This window comes from Oculina patagonica, chromosome 11 (genome assembly GCF_052425735.1).
Source record: "Oculina patagonica isolate OP01 chromosome 11, crgOcupat, whole genome shotgun sequence".
Lineage (NCBI taxonomy): Eukaryota > Metazoa > Cnidaria > Anthozoa > Scleractinia > Oculinidae > Oculina > Oculina patagonica.
The window spans coordinates 12,387,425-12,404,489 of record NC_135768.1 but is presented as its reverse complement, the minus strand read 5'-3'; the positions used below and the strand labels follow the sequence as shown (position 1 = coordinate 12,404,489).

The 17,065-nt window shown below is 36.7% G+C and overlaps 1 protein-coding gene across 1 annotated transcript in view; it reads right to left on the bottom strand.

Moving 5' to 3' along the window:
* LOC144630316 (uncharacterized) overlaps positions 1-17,065 on the bottom strand; it is a 63,883-nt gene that overhangs the window by 32,334 nt on the left and 14,484 nt on the right. The window contains exons 7-10 of the mRNA XM_078488663.1: positions 8,529-8,582; positions 7,715-7,836; positions 6,992-7,095; positions 4,305-4,462 (exon numbers count right to left, since the gene is read on the bottom strand). Coding sequence (XP_078344789.1) covers positions 4,305-4,462; positions 6,992-7,095; positions 7,715-7,836; positions 8,529-8,582 — 438 coding nt within the window. The remainder of the gene's footprint in view (positions 1-4,304; positions 4,463-6,991; positions 7,096-7,714; positions 7,837-8,528; positions 8,583-17,065) is intronic.

Below are 17,065 nucleotides of genomic sequence, written 5' to 3'. Positions count from 1 at the left end.
TTCCGGATTCCACCGACTGGATTCCGGATTCCATGCCTATGGATTCCGGATTCCAAAAGGTGCGAGATTACGTATTCCACACCTTTAAATTTGTTTTTAATTGGTACCTCAACAGCAGATTATGCTATTTTTATAGCTGATTCAGCTGTTAAGATGCGATGTCGTCTATTTTCTTTTTTTAGTATATTAAATTTAAATATATGTAAAAACCGTAAACATATAAGGGCCCGTTCATTTTTTATAGGGTAAGTGGGGTGGTGGAATTTGCTAGACAGTTCGAGACAGTCAATGTTATAATATAATGGCCCCAACAACAAATGGTCAAGTGAAGTTAAAATTTATCAAGCTTTTTGACTAAAGAATGTATCAGTTGTTCAGTCAAAATAATAGACAAACTACATCCCCCCAAATAGCTACATTGCCTCGACTAAATAAACCATCTGTTTATTGTGGATGCCGTTTGTTGGTATGGGTTGACTGCATTTGTAACCAATAAGCTGAAGTGGGTTAGGTTAATGACAAAGTAGGGGTACATAACAAAGAAGGGGGGTCCGGGGGCATGCCCCCACCGGAAAATTTTGAATTTTCAGAACCTCAGGAATGTTATTTTGGGCATTCTGGCAAGATTTTTAACTATTACAGAAGCCCTCATTACAACACTTAAAAGTTTAATTATTTTCAGTGATCCCCCGCCTTACAGACCATAATTTTTTGGCTGCCCCCCACCCCCTCCGAACCCCTATTTTTTTTCATGACCTCCCTGAAATTCCACCAGCCCTCCTACCTCATAAAAAATGAACGGCCCCTAAAGCTAGAAAATAATTTAAATTAAATTAGCTTATACGCTTATTCGAAATTACGCACGTATTTCTTTACAACGAAGAACAACTGAACTTAACATTTATAAGTCCATGCAAAAAGATTTATCCCGTAAATACTGTTTCACAGTTCAATACGCTAACTTAGTTCAGCTTAGTTCGCAGTCCCGCGCATCAAGAATTTGGATTTTAATTTCTCTGAGATACCGGAAAATGCATTTAAAATTACAAGAAAATAAACTTTCAGCGCTTGAAATATTGCTGTAAAAATATTGCTTAAAACAACAAAATGTTGCAATAAAGAAAGGCTTTCGATAAAACCTCGATCAGACCCTTCAAACAGGGACGGCGATTCAAATTTCAGCTTAGCAGGTGATTTAGAAGAAGTTCTTATGTTTGACGTGACTGATGATTTTGAAGAATTACTTGACGTACAAGAGGAGATTACGGAAAGCTCGTCAAATACGGAATTTAACCAAGTGCAGAGAGGAGAACTTGAAAATGTATTATCATAGAAAACGAGGGCGAGTAGCCCAATTGTTTTAGTAGAAACTTAAAAGGATTGCAGTCCAGAACCTATAATTTTGTGCACTTTGAAGACAAAAATCAAGAAAATTTACCGCTTAAAGAGCTACGCGCATGTGCGACTGTTTTCTGTTGGCGAATAGAAAACAGTGGGAGAACCAATCAGATTCGCGGATTTCCGATAGAACACAGCTGCTAGCTGAGTTTCTGCTAATAAAATTTATCACCAACTTTTGGAAACGACTTCCACAAACGAAATGTTAACAGTAATTTTCGATTCTTTCTATTATGTATAATTTTTGTTACGGTAAAAAAAGTGGTAGGGGGGTGGGGTTAATTCTCCCAGCCTCTCTTCCCTGTGCATTTCCTGTAATTGCACAAGGAAGATCAATAGCGGAGAGTACGCCGGTAGTACGTTTTATGGCCTTATATTGATAATAAGTGACCTCTCGTTCTCTCACATATCTTTCTTCTTTCTTCAACTTCTAAGCGCGATAGTTTAGCGATAGTAAAAAAATATTGCAAGGACTTTAATTTCGAGGATCAACAAGCAGCTGTTGGACCCAATTCGACTCGAATATTATGCTTGATTATGTTTGCATCCGAAACATGAACTCAAATGTACTCTAAATATTATATACACTGCTTAATTATACACGACTACCAAAAACGTGACTCTAAATATACCTTTTTCCTTTGGCTTGAAGTTTTTTCTAATGCTTCCCCATCTCGAATTCCGTACGTAGTTCAAACTCCTCAAACGACAAAGTATAAAGTGAATGAACCGTACTGAAGAACCAGCTTGAATTTCTCTAAATGCTCGATCGCCGAATCAAATGGGCACCTGGGCGTCGTGTTACTTCCACAGGGAAACTTCCTGGACAAAAGTTCTCAATGGTTTAACTTCGCCAGATTTCACCGTCAAGCAGCCTTACCTTTTACCGCTTTCACTATTACCGAATTTTTTTGAAAATTTACATTGATCCACGAATCCGTGCCACATTTTGCTTTCAAGTTGTGTTACAAGAATGGTGAGCCCGCACGGGACCGAAAAGGATAAACACCTCCTGCGAGTATTGTTGGCGGTTGAGAGACATTGCGTTACACTTGTCAATAAATTTCAATTTCTAAACGTCAAAACCCAGCATGATAAAATGGTAATCTTTAACAAAATAAAGCATGCGCCCTACCAGGAGGATCAAAGACAACGCCGTGGTGACCAAATATCAAACATTTTACGTTAGCTTTCTGGTTAGCTTCGTAGCTTTTGTAGTGCTCTGATGGTAGATTCCGGATTGCATAGGAGGTGGATTTTGGATTCCATAGGCTGGATTCCGGATTCCAAAGCCCTGGATTCCGGATTCCATGAGCAAAAATATGTTGGATTCCGGATTCCGGATTCCCTTACATGGGGCGAAAGAGCACTCCAGGTTGTCAGGGGACTGTTTGGTGTCCGTTTACCAATTTTTTTACTTCAAATTCTAATTTTAAAATCACATTAAATGTTTAATATTTCTTATTTATCTAAACTTTACTAATCCATTGAGAAAAAACTATCGCCTCCCAAACATCCCCCAAAATTTTAAAAATACCGCAATACGTTGAAACGAAACGAACGAGATATTTCCGTTTAAGGTGGCTGATTAGGGGTTTCAGTGTTTCTCAGCCCTTATACTTTGGGTCAGAACTACAATTCTTCATCAATTGCTATTACAGTAATGGAATGAAACAAATGTCCAATCATTGGTCAACAAGTTGTGATGATTTTCTTGACAATAGTAGTTACCCGATAAAGAGTTGTCGATAAAGTGTAATGGCTAGAAAATACCGAAAAGCCTACGGCCTTCAGATGAAACCCCGCCTTAAGGTATTGCAAATAGGCTGCACTTTTCTACGTGTTAAAAATTTATATTTTCTAGTCGTCTAGTTCAATCGTTTATTTGCATTGTGCGCAATGTATTTATAAATTGAGACCATTATGTCATAAGCATTATGTGATAAGTAATAATGCAGTCTTGACAACATTCTAGATATTATGTTATGCACACTAATACAGCTCGACATGCAAACCGTGTGACTTACCGTAAATGATCTAATAAACGCCCGGGCGTCTATTAAATTTTTGGGGTCCTAGGGGAGGCGTTAAATAGATATGAGGCGTTTATTAGAGAGAGGCGTTTATTTCAATTTAACAGTAACAACGTCAACAAAACAAATAGGATGGGTAGTTTTCTAGTGGAGTAAGATACATAACAGAGTTGGCGAGTAGGAGACTAATCTAATCTGCGCTAATGCAAAACCTAGAGATGTTGTTCATAGTTCGATATCGACGTTTTTATCGTCATCAGGGTCAACCATGTTGGCCTCTTCGACGTCCCAGTCAAGCAAAAAACTAACTTTATTGCGTGATTTTACTCTATGGAGCATTCCTTGGTTTTTGAGATGATTCTTGGAGGGGGCGTCTATTAGAGACAAGGCGTTTATTAGAGAGGGGCGTCTAATACAAACTTTGCACTTCAGGGGAGGTGTTTATTAGATACGAGGCGTTTATTTGAGAGTGGGCGTTTATTAGATCATTTACGGCACGCAAACCTCGGACTGAGTGTTACTTAAATATCTGCTTTGTGGTTTTTGCCGTACTGAACCCTGCCTTTCAAGTCAAAGCGGATAGTTAATTATTTACCGCCCGAATTTAAGCTTCTCAAGATTCTTGTTAAATAGTGTTTTCTCCGATTGCCAGTCACCAAGCTATATTCATTTTGCAAACCTTAATAACACAACTCTACTCAATCGGCAAGGTGTTACAAAATAAAGTGTTCGGCTCTTACCGCACACGATGTGATGTAGACGGGTCTGCGCGGAACGGCTACGCGTTTTTACTAGCAGCTGAGAATTTGAATTTCAAGACAAGGACTGGACTACCACATAATGTGGATATCAGAATTTAAATGATATATTCACCTTCATTTGGGTGTAGATTTCGTAGTCTGCTGGTGTAATTTCTGCTGAACTCCTCATGAGTGATTGTGTGACACACATCAATCACTGGAAGAGGTGTGTATTCCACTTGGACCGTCAGGGAAGCAGGTTTGAAAGATGATTTCTCCAGGACTTGTTCTCTATATGATAAGTAACATATATTGATCGCAAACTGCCATAAACTAAAAAGTCATGACATTTTTTGATAGAATCAGGGGCAGTTCGCCTGATAGTACTTCATGATCCCTTGCAACGACATACAATTTTTCATCATAACTAGTACCACACTGCAAAGTTAATTATTGTGTCATCCTTCTGAGAGGTTCAGTTTCAAGTGATCCCTCAACAGAGACGTTAGCGATTCAAACCGACATGTCTTTATGATGAGAGTACACTAATCAGGAATACTAAATGGGTTGGTTATTTATCGTTTTTTGTGAAATTGAACGCAAAAGTAATCAGAGCTAATATCCACAGCCACAACTAGCACAATAAGCCAGTCAGAACTTGAAATAAGACGGTTTGCAGCCGGTGGAAACTGCAAGAGAAATTTCGTGTGATTCAAACTTCTACCCCCCGATTGGCCGGTAAACATCGGGGGTTGAAGCGGAATAATGAATATTGAATACTGGCTTAAAATTGTAAAGGAATATTGAATATTGGCTCAAAATTGTAAGGAATATTGAATACTCAGTTTTTTAATCAAGAATATTGAATACTTGCAAAGAGAAAATAAGTTCTCCTCACCCTCTCTGTCTCCAAATAAGAATCGCAGGTGTTCTATATTTTCGATATTTGGCAGGCGCTCTGCCTCATGTTAAGCTTACAAAATTTGCCACGCGGACTACTCCCCAAGGGAGATATTATTTTAGTGGCGTCACTTTCAAAGCACATGCTTCAGTTGACCGCTTTAAATTTCGACGCTTTGGTTACGGTCTAAGAACTGTTCGGATTTGTAAAGATGGGAAAGCACAGGAAAGACAGGCAAGTAAAGCTTTTAAACTATTTTTAACTTGAACAGATTTCCAAACCATAAGCTTACAACAACGACGACAACAACAATAAAAATCGAGAGTTCTTTTCTAATCGATTTCTAAGTGTACTGTTTAAAATCCAAGTAGATCCATGCATCTTCACCATAATGAACGCGAAAATGCGGGTAAAAAATAGCGCAAAACTGCGAGGAAAAAAATCAGCATATGACGGGTCCGGACAAATCCAGGGTTTCTTGTCGTACACGAACAGGGAGAACAGCAACCCGTATTAGATTACGGTGATGTCGAACTTTTTTAAAAAATCACAAAGCTGATCTAACGGCTACAGCTGAAAATAGATAACGCATAAAGCGGTGCTCAATGTAAAATGTGTCATAATATAGGAATAATACTCAGATTGGTAACAGAATGCTACTTTTAAATTATGTGGCCCGTTGCCGTACTTGTGGGCACTTGTACCGTTCCTGTTATTCCTGAAGGAAAACACTACATTTATCTTTTATCCGTTGTTCACTTATTGGTTTAGAAGTGACTCTTGATAGACAAGTCGTTATGGTTACGTACAGTTGTTGTCTTTGTACATGGTTCAAAAGACTATGCTTCGCTTAAAGCGGGTGTGATATTATGTATTTCTGTTAGGTGTACTAATTTCGACTTGATTGCACGAGTGATGATGTTAAGGAGATAAACGCGTTTTCGAACAAGTTTGTACAATGGCCTACAAAAGAACTTGTTATAAACATCGTGCAACACTTCATTGTTTTCCAGAGTATATAGACTCATTGGTTGGACCGCATTGTCGTCATTGTTTATTTAATAAAGCTTTTCACTGAAACATGTTGCTTGGCTTATTTTTTTGGGGCGGTACTATTTTGCTAGTCAGCAAATAAAGAAGCCACATGCGTCTTACACTTTAATCAAAGCCATTGAAGGTGTAACTAGAGGGCACCATTAAAAAAGCATGTAATAAGTGATGAACTAACACCTTCCAGAAGGATAGCAGCAGAACAATGTCCAGTGTCCTGTGCACAACATGTGAATTGGAATAGAATATTTGACCGCTCTCGTTTTGTGGGTCTGAAAATTGTATACCTGGGAACATCAACCTATTTAAAGGAATAATGAATATTGATCTCAAAATAGGCAAGGAATAATGAATACTTGTGAAAAATGGGCGGGGAATAATGAATATTTAAAGTGAAAATATTCCGCTTCAACCCCCGAGGTAAACAGTTAGAGCAACTTGCACAAGTTATGGAAGCCAAATATAAAGCTCACATTTAAAGATGAATTCCAGTCCGTACTGCGCAATCTCGGCTGCAATGTTTATGTGAGCCCACACGAAGGGAATGTTTACAAGCAAAACTAAAAATTCCCCGACAAACTTACCTTTTTCTTCATTATTAACGCCAGATATCCTTGCAGAACAAATAATAACGAGTAAAAGAACCTTGACGCTATTTCAAACCGACGTTTCAGCTCATCGGAAATCTTGAACGAAACGAACTGTAATGGCGGACTAAAAAACCGTCATGTATGCTGTCACCGAAGTGTAACGTTTCAACGAATTCAAAACAAAAACGTAAACAAACCCTGAGTCTGCGCAGTACGGACTGGAAATCAGCTTTAACTCATTGTGAAAGTGCTGCATGTTACATAAAATCGTTTACGTACTGTATAGGATTGCTCTCCAAACATAACTTCGAAAGCAGCAGCACGTGCTCTGCCACAGTGTACTTGGTACCGAGTTTTCTTCTTCCTTTAAGTTTGATTACGAGCTAAAAATAATTAAAAAACATTCGTCATTTGTGTAAAACAATCTAACAAACAAGAGTCGTGTCGAAATCTGCGTAGCGCTGAAAAGGATTGAAAACTTTTGTTAAAATCCAATCAAAAAATGTCTTAAGTTTTCACGTGAGCGTGGCAAAAAAAAAAATAAACCAATGGCCAGTTTAGACTTATTACCTGAGTGGATTTTAAAAACTTTTATTCAAAATGGCTTCAGTTTCCGCAAGTTATCAAGGTCGAGATTTGTATTTTCAGCTGATAAATGTTTACGATAATAATCTCACTATATCAAACAAAAATCATAATACGGCTTTCGCAGCTAAATGTGGCTTTTAAGCAATTGTAGTTTTGTCTTTTTACAGTACAGTTCAGTTTTCAGTGGAACTTTTTAAATTGGTTTTAGCATTTTTGCACAAAGGGTTCAAGGATGGAAACAGTCCTTTATTGCTGGCCATTTCTAGCAAAGCGATGATAACTTGTAGACGATAGCTTTTTGGACAACAATCTTAAGTAATAACTAGGTTGTAAAAATGATAAATCATGACTGAAAATTGTAAAATATTTTTTAAGTTGTTGCCTAGTTCAGTGAAAACTATGTAGACACTTTACCTTATCTGCATGTAGGTCGTACACAAGAAGAGACACGTGATCACTCCAAGGGTTATCCTCCATCACCTCCCTAGTGAGTCGCTTTTGACCATTAATCTTCACAGAGCACCAGTAAGTGTCATCTGCGCCACAAACACAGAGAGAAATGTGTTAATATACCCAAAGTGATATGAAAGAGGTTCGGAACCAGACGAAAATTATAATATAGAGGTGAGAAAAATATTCCTTTATGGGAGGCTCGGATAAGAGTGTCAAAAATTGCTTCGCACTTTTCATTGTAAACTTGTTTGACAAACTCCGTGAATTTGGTTTCCATCAAGACAGTAGCTCCTAGATACCAGCCGGTCCCCAGTTGTTCCAGTGGACAAGTGTTAACAAAACATCTACATCTACATCTACATTTTAATACGTCGGTAAAAAGTTCATACGGATATCACACCAACGTCTAAAAATAAGTAAAATACAATATGTACATATATAATATCTGAAAAATTCTAAATGTAAAAAAATTCTAAAAATTCTAAAAAATTCTAAAAATTTGACAAAAATGGGAACAAACAAACTACGCTATCCACTGGATAGTGATTTATCCGGTGGTTAGCGATATCTATCCTCTTGTGCGAGTTCGCTGACGTCACCCAACTGCGCCCGACTTCCCTCTCCAGCCTTTGCGCAGTCATCGAAACGAGAGAACGCTTAGGGACTAGTTTGAGGCCCCACTCGGTTATTTGTTTTATTCTCATCACCTTTTTGGTTGACAGTGTACTGTTAATGTAAGGAGAAATTACATGTTGATTCCTCTTGATTATCTTACCAGTCAGTTTTCCGTGAGATCCTCCATTGATAGTCAAAGTTAGTACACCGCATGCTAACAACGAAATAAGAATAAAAATGTAAAGGTCGATGTGGTAGAATTTGATACACAGGAGTCGAGTTCACCTCAAAAAATAGGTCCGCACTGCGTACATGTGTCTAGTGCTGAGCTTTATTGAGCTTTGTGCATTACTGTATTATTTATCTCATCATCCTGAATTATATATTTTTTTTATTTATTCACTTATTATCATTATTATTATTATTTTTTTCTTAACTAATTTAGGTGGAATACCTGTAAACTAGCTGGTGTGACATTTCTGCAATGTCACACCTTATTGCTAAGTGTATGACACATTAAACGACTATTGTATTGTATTGTATTGTATTGTATTGCTCGGTCACGGTAGTGCATTTATTAGGTTTTTGTCGGCATAGACTATAGTTGTAGAGGATTCTAGCTTCAACAGTGTAGTGAAGAAATATGGGTAGAAGTTATCAACAAGTGCAAGGTGATGTTTCTTCATCGGCGTAAAAATACCGTTAACAGACAGCACGCGTCTTCGCCATTAGCACGCGCTCGCATTGTCACAATGTAAGATATCGGGCACGCGCCATGATCAGAGACTCAATTTGTACATTAAGAGATTTAAATAAATTACTCTCGCGTACATCTGAACAAAAGTATTGTTGATGCGCTAAAAGACAATAAATTCTCGGACGTTTCGACACTTCTGTCTCTTCGTGAGCGTTAAAAATACCGTCACGCGCGTCTTCGTAAGTGTAAAAAAAATTCGGTTAACAGACAGCACGTGCGTGTACATTTAGGCCCCGTTTACACGGGTCCGGACAAATTTTTGCACGGACAAAAACTTGCACGGTTCCACCTTGCGTTTACACGGGACCGGCGGAACTGGACGAATTTTTGAACGGCTAAGTGTGCAAGTTTTGGACCTGAAAAAAGCAGGTCAAATTTTTGACCGGCACGGTTCCATATTTCGTACGGACTCGTGTAAACACCCGAACCGTGCAACTTTTTGCACAGATAGCGCGGTTAAGGCCTGGAATCTAGTTATATTTTGCCTGGTTGCTTAGCAAAAATGAAACATTTTGTTGCATTATGCCCCTATTTTGTTACATTTTGTTTTAAAAATTTAAAAATTTGAAGTTTAACTTGATCCGTTTTAGTTTGTTTTGGATTCGGTCTTTGTTGAAGCTTCCTGGCGCATCGGTACATCGGGGGAATTTCTCCTTGTCGTTATGAGGGTACTTTTCCAAAAACATTTTGGTTACGTCTTCGTACTTGCTCCTGACCGTTTCCCAATCAACTCCTTCCCCTGCTTTTCTTGTTGCTTAATGTAGTCTATAACTACATTAAGCAACAAATTAATTTCTTCATCAGACCACGTAAAGTTCTTCTCTGCCGCTTCTGCCGCCATGTTTGATTTGCCGCGTGCTGCATTAGCTGCAACATGATTGGCTTAAAACATTAGCGATAACCAATCACAACAGAGACGTAAAAAAGCCATTCAAATGCCGCGACTGGTCTAAAATTTGCACGGTTCCGTGTAAACACCACTGCAATCTGTAACAATCTGGTCTAAAATTTGCACGGTTCCGTGTAAACACCACTGCAATCTGTAACAAAATTTGCACGGATCCATGTAAACAGGCGGTCCAGGTACAAAATTCGTCCGTGCAAAAATTTGTCCGGACCCGTGTAAACGGGGCCTTAAATTAATTTAAAATGCATCTTCGCCGCAAGCGCGCGCTTGCACTGTCACAAGAAAGCAAAGTCAACGTTCATCCCATTTGAATGCAGGGTCTTGCGCGTGCTGTCTGTTAACGGCAGTTTTAACGTTAATGAAGAGACAAAAGTCTTCAAACGTCCGAGAATTTATTATTTTTAGCGCAATACATTGTGTTGACGTTTGTTGACGTAATTAATGTCTTAGTTATCTCAAATTAGACTTGTTCCGTTTGTTCTACGTTTTCATCAGTTGTTCACGAAGGAATAACGAAGGGGTAACGAAGGCAAAACGAGTGATTATCGATTACTATTATGCAGAGAAGCATTTCTGTATGAAAATACTTCGTGTACGCTGTCACGTATTAGAAACCTCAGTGGAATTTGGTTAATATGACGTCATAATTTGCCGTATATGAAGTACTTACTGAAAAATTTAGCGTTATAGAGGCTTTTCTACACTGTATGTAAACGTTTTGTTAAAACTTACATGTAAAATTAAAAAGCTTCTGTAATCACTATGACTTTCATCCTAAACCAACAGAATTGGTTGAGCGAGTTCCAACTCTCTTGCAATCGAGAAAAACGGGAGATAGGGAGGAGGGCTTGATAAGAGACTGTTTCCCTGGAATCACACGGCGCCTGCATTGCTCACGTTTCTTATAATAATAACTTAATCCATTTGGCCTTTTCGCTCTGGCTCGTAACTTAATAATAATAATAATAATAATAATAATAATAATAATAATAATAATAATAATAATAATAATAATTTAGGGAAATAAAAATCTTTGTTCTCAGCAAATAATATTAACAAGAATAATAATAATAATAATAATACGCTTTTCTCGCCAATACAAAGACATTGTATTGACTTTTTATATATACACCTAATTGCAATAAGGTTGTCATAGAAAAAAGGAAAAAGGAAAAAGTCAAATAGGAATTAATTAAGCGCATGCATGAAATTTATTTGTACAAATGGCCTCAAAATGCTTCAAAATACGAATAAATCAATTAATCTTGTTACAGCATAAAAATGTGGACTTAAAAAGTGCAGATAAAACTCGTGAAATTTCTGTAAATGCTACCAGTTATGAAACTAAGCTAATTAATTCCTATTTACCTTTTTTCTTTTTTACTTTTTTCTATGACAACGTTATTGCAATTAGGTGTATATATAAGGATGCCAGCTGCTTTTTAATTCTTAATCTGTTTCTCCACGTGTGTACCTTTTTTAAAGATTATGTGAAATAAAGTTTTTAATAAAAAAATAAATAAAAAATAAATAATAATATAAATAATAATAATAATAATAATATACATATATCCTTTATACAGGAGGCTCCACTCACTAAAAGCTAAAAAATATACAACTAAAAATATATAAAATTGAAACAATGAAACTCGTAGTAAAATTAATAAAAATACAATTAACAGATTAATTAGTCATTTAAGGGTTAATACAACTATTTAGCTTATACCTTATATCTACATAAATCTTCTGTAAAGGACATTCTTTAAATCTCTTAAAGATAGTTTTTTTTTGTTGGCGGCAGGTCATTCCAGTCGGCCAAAGCACTGTTAAAGGATCTTTAATAGAAGTCCCAAGTTGGTAACAGATTTTGTACTTCGACTGATGTCCTTGGAGCGCGTGTCATAGCTATAATAATCTTGTCCTCGTACAATGATGGTTTTTCTCTACTGTCGTCATTGACTAAATTATACATACGGATGCAACGTTGCATTTGCCTTCTGACAGACAGGTTCATCCAGTTTAGTTCTGAAAGTGACGAATGCGGCGACCTACCCAGGACCAATTTAGCAGCTCTACTTTGTAGAACATGGATTGAATCCATTAGGACTTTGTTGTTTTTATCGCCCCAAACAATACTGGCATGTTATTTTTATCGCCCCAAACAATACTTGGGATGACCATTGTCGTGACGTTTATGTTCCTGGCATAGACAGGAAGCAGATGTTTAATTAATCGGGCACAAGGCCGATTCGTGTTTTACCCTTTGGGCGACGTGGTCGATAGTCTCCTGTCGGCCATAAACGACGGGGATAGCCTGGGCCAATCGGTTTCATTTCAGTTTTGACAGTAAATCGTTGTAGGCACACTGCGTCGACTTTTGGGCTAATCTGCAATCAGGTTCCCTTCTTTGCTTCGGTGGGAGGACAGAGAAAAATGCTTAAGGGGCAAAGTACAAATATTCACCATTGTGAAACTGTTGTTGTTGCTTTGACAAGTTGAAGCTATTTTTGTAAATAAAAGAGGTAACGTCATTCATGTCACACAATGTTTTTGTGGCAAACTTTGAAACTAGACGCTTTGGTTTCTACAAATAGCGGTGTGATCTGGCGGTACTTTTTTTGAGGTGGACTCCACTTTAAAACTATTTTTTATTTAGCAAGAAGTGTGTCGATTTTCATTTCCGCACAGTTGGCCGTCAAAGTCGCCTGTCACAAAAAGTAGAATGTTTGCACAACATGTTTTGGATATATTTTAGATTTGGTTAGTGACGTTAGTAAGACACTCCTCAAGACGTCAGCAAAGCATTGGCAATGTATAGTATTGGTGCGAACTTGAATGGAATTTTTTACGAGATCAATAAAGCTATCGATGGAAAAGATGACTTCAAAATAAAAACTTTGAACACTTATAATTAAATACCAATTGAATTTTATTTTAATTAAATTTTATCACGACCGGCATGCATAATGTCACGGCTTTAAAAGTCTTCGATTTCAAAAGGTTGCTTGGGTCTCATTTTCGATAAAAAAATTCATCTGAAACATTTTGCCTGTCGTGTGACGCACGTTAATCTGGTTTTGAATAGTTCGAAATTGTGTTTTTAAGATTTTATTCTTGACTATGTAACTCTTGCGAAGAAAGTTTTAAGGTCATTACCCCGAAATAGAACTGAACATAGATTTCTAACCAAACTTCGCCTACTGGTTTATTACTTTAAGGGAACTTAAATTTTGAAATAAAAAAGCGAGGTCACCAGATTCGATTAGGAGCGGGAAGACCTTGAATATTCCATATAATTCCTTTAAAATTCCTCTGCGAGTACTAGCAAAGTACACGTTTTTAGCGATAATTTATTTTTCAAACACAAGAATTGATCTATTTTTATTTTACAGAACGAATTTGATCGCTACACCCAAAATATGAGAAAAAATTGATAGGTCACCAGACTCGTTTTAATACGAGAAAACGACAATTTACTTCTCTCGCGGACTAAGCCGCAGAGAAAAAAGTCGCCATTTTGTTTATGTGCGCGCGCTGATTACGCGTAAAATTCTGTGCAGTAAGGATACGCAATGCAATACAGGCAGAAGCATATAACCCCGAAGCGTCTAACTTCCCTTTATGACCTTGGGACAAAGCTGGGGATTATTAGAACTCCCAGATGACCAATCAGGAACGCGGATTTTTTTTGCCCTTATATGGAATCGTGTGCAGCTCCAAAAAAATGGCGGCCGCTACGGGGAAACCCACAAAGAAGTCAAAGAAGATGGTCTCAAAAGCAACGATTTAGGTGACTCTGGTGGTTAAGCCGACTGGAAAGTCTAAGGCAGAAGAAAATGTGTTTGAAATGGTCTTCAGGGAGGTCAGGGATGCGTTTGAGGTTTAATTTGGAGCATTAACTGCGAATTGGAAATTTGTCAACTCGAGTCGCGGTAACCACATGCATGGCCATGCATAGTTTCCGTTAATTCATTCATTGAAGATTTGAAGCGTACACAATTTTTTTTTCGAGAAAGTGAAGGGAATTAAACTCAGTCAGGTATTCAAGGTTACAGGTAAGGTGTTGTGAGTCTGTGCAGCAGTGTCAGATGTAGGTCACTTCTTGCTAAACCGTTCGAAGTCGTCCATGTTTAATTTGTTGCCTGTATGAAGAGTTTGTTCAGTGTTAGTTCATGTACATCAACATGTACGTTGAAGAGGACGATGCTTCTCTTCTTAGACTACGTCACTAGGTTTTTGTCGTCATTCGTATTAAAATAAATGAGGCTATAGATACAAAATGTGCAATCGCTTTCGAAAGCGAAGCAAAGTTTCAGAAGAATCCTGTGCACAGATCGATAGGCTAGAGGTTTAAGTGCACAAATAGCAATTTTTAGCAATTCATGCTTGCATGGAGTTCGAAGCATTTAAATCTGTAGAAAGCGTCTCTAGTTTTTTTAAATAAACATAAGGACAGAAATTGAAAATACCTGTAGTTTATAGTGTGAAAATAATTTCTTCAAGCTCCTGACCTGGCCTTTCTCTTTTATTTTTTTAATTCAAACTCATTTTTAAAAATTCTTGTTAATAATTAATGGCTCACCATAGAAGCTTTGTTTCATTTGAAGAAATAAAAAAAAATATCTCCTTCTACTCTTTTGCCATTCCAATATTGGTCCAATATCTTCCATGTATAATTGTTTTAAAGTTAATTCCCAATATGAGAATGAAGCAATATTTAAAAATGAATGTCATTTCAACTTTCATATCTACTGACTCTCCTTGGATTTTGCAGGTTTCTCAAAGAACTGGCATTAATTATTATCTCCTTGTAGCGAAATATAAATGCCAGTAGCTCAGTTTTAATGATAATCATTCAAAACTTCCCAAAAATGTAATGTCAGACATGAATGTAACTCTGTTATGCCACCTCAGCCCTGCATCTGACAATATTGTGCTATTTCGAGCCAAAAAGTGTTTGGTATTCTAATACACAAGTGATTAAGCAGACTATCTAGTGTTTTAAATAATGTAGCTGCTGATAATATTACCACACATTTTTACAGAATAAATAATAAGAGACATGGTGGATAAATAACAATAAATTCAAAATGCAAAAACTGGTTTCTTGTTTTAATGCTCATAATGTTTAATCTTGGAAACAGGAGTGGTTTTAATTGTAAACTGGGGATGTCAAACTAAAAGGGGGGATTTGAAGAGCTTTTACAGTTTTGATAACAGCTACATGTAGACCATAACAGCTGTTCATAATTTGACAAATAGAGCTAGATATACAGGTTGTGGAACATCATGTGATGAGTTATTATACTAGCATCAAGAAGCTCTCTTTTCCAACAAACCATACTTCTTTTGCAACGGTTTAATTTGTACAGGTCCTGGGAAATCCTAGAATTTTATTTGTGCACTTTCCAGTACTGGGAACTCCTGAAAAAAAAAAAAACTACCATTCCTGGGAAGATCTGGAAATCTGTTTAACACAAGTAACAACTGAATTCACAGAACTAACATTTAAAAGAAATGCATGACAGACAGTATAAGGATAAAAAAGATCTTGGAAGTGAAGGGGTTAATGTGAACTTTTGAGTCCTGGAAAACTCCATTTGAGTTCTTGAAAAGTCCTGGAAAATTATTCTTTGTGAAAAAGGGTACAAACTCTGTTCGCTGAACATACACATTTTTTACAGCATTTTAATGCTGTGTTAAAAAACATGTCTTGTATGACAGACTGTGAGTGTTGAGGTAAGCTTAATTTAAGGTTTAAAATCATGTTAATTAGACAATGCTAAATAGACTCAGTACACTCCAGGATTATGTCTGTATTTACTTTTAAGTCTGAATGTTGACTGGAAAAGTATAAAACAGTACTGCAGTGTTAATACTGCTTATTAAGTGTGGTTTATTAATCTCAATAAAAAACTAGCCAATGCTTTGTTCACAGGAGACAAGAAGTGTTTATCTGGTAAGGGGAGATCACAGGTGAATGAAACCTTCAACTAATTGCTTATGACATAAAGCACAAATTAAAAATGCAGTTACGTTTTATCCACATTCTTTTGTTAAGTAATTAGTCCAGTTGACTTAGCACAAAAGAATATCAATTAAGTGGTCACACTTTTGGGCTCTCTTGCAGCCAAAGCACATGCATTGTATATTATTACATTCATGAGATTTGAGAAAATAATCAACCATCATTTGTAACCAAATCTCCCCAATATTTAATAACAGCTGGTACTAAAAAGTCCTGAGGAAAACATTTGAGATGTTTTTTTTTTTTATCCTGGATTGTACCAGCAGCACCATTGGTAGATTTGCTTTTTCCCTTTTACATGTCAGCTGTCTTAATTAATGTATAAATAAATTAAACAAATGTATCAGAGGTATGGAACGAAATTGCACTTTATCATATTTTTGTTCCCATCTTACCTGACAACATTATTAGTCACTAGAAAATATGATAATATATATTTGAAAAACAATCTGTGATACTTCTGTTTTACAGTAAAACTTTCACTAAATGCATGAGCACTCAAAATACATGAAACAGTCTGTGACCAGAAAAAAAAAACTTTATACAGATGACATATAATATTGTTAATTGTCTATACATGTAGCATTGTCAATTCAAAGAAAGCTTAAATTGTAAATAAATGACTTATTTATTTTTAGGAAGTTGTCCCTCCTCCATCCATAGATTCACCTTAATTTTTGCCTTTGGGGAAGCTGGCCAGGGTATAGTTTACTTGATACTAATCATTGTTCATGGCCACATTTAGCTGCAGGTTAAAACTTGGCATAAAAGCACTGCCATTTGAGCAAAGAGACCAGGAATAAGGAAGCATTTGGCAAATAAATAATAAATATTATAAAGTAAATATGATTCATGTCTGCAAGAATGAGAAAAAAACATTGGCATGCATGATGATAAGAAATTTAATTTAATCCTTCTCTCATATAGTTTAAAAAAAAAGCAATTATGATTTAAGAGATACATGTAAGGCTATTATAAGGGCCTTTTTGCTTATAATGCGAATTA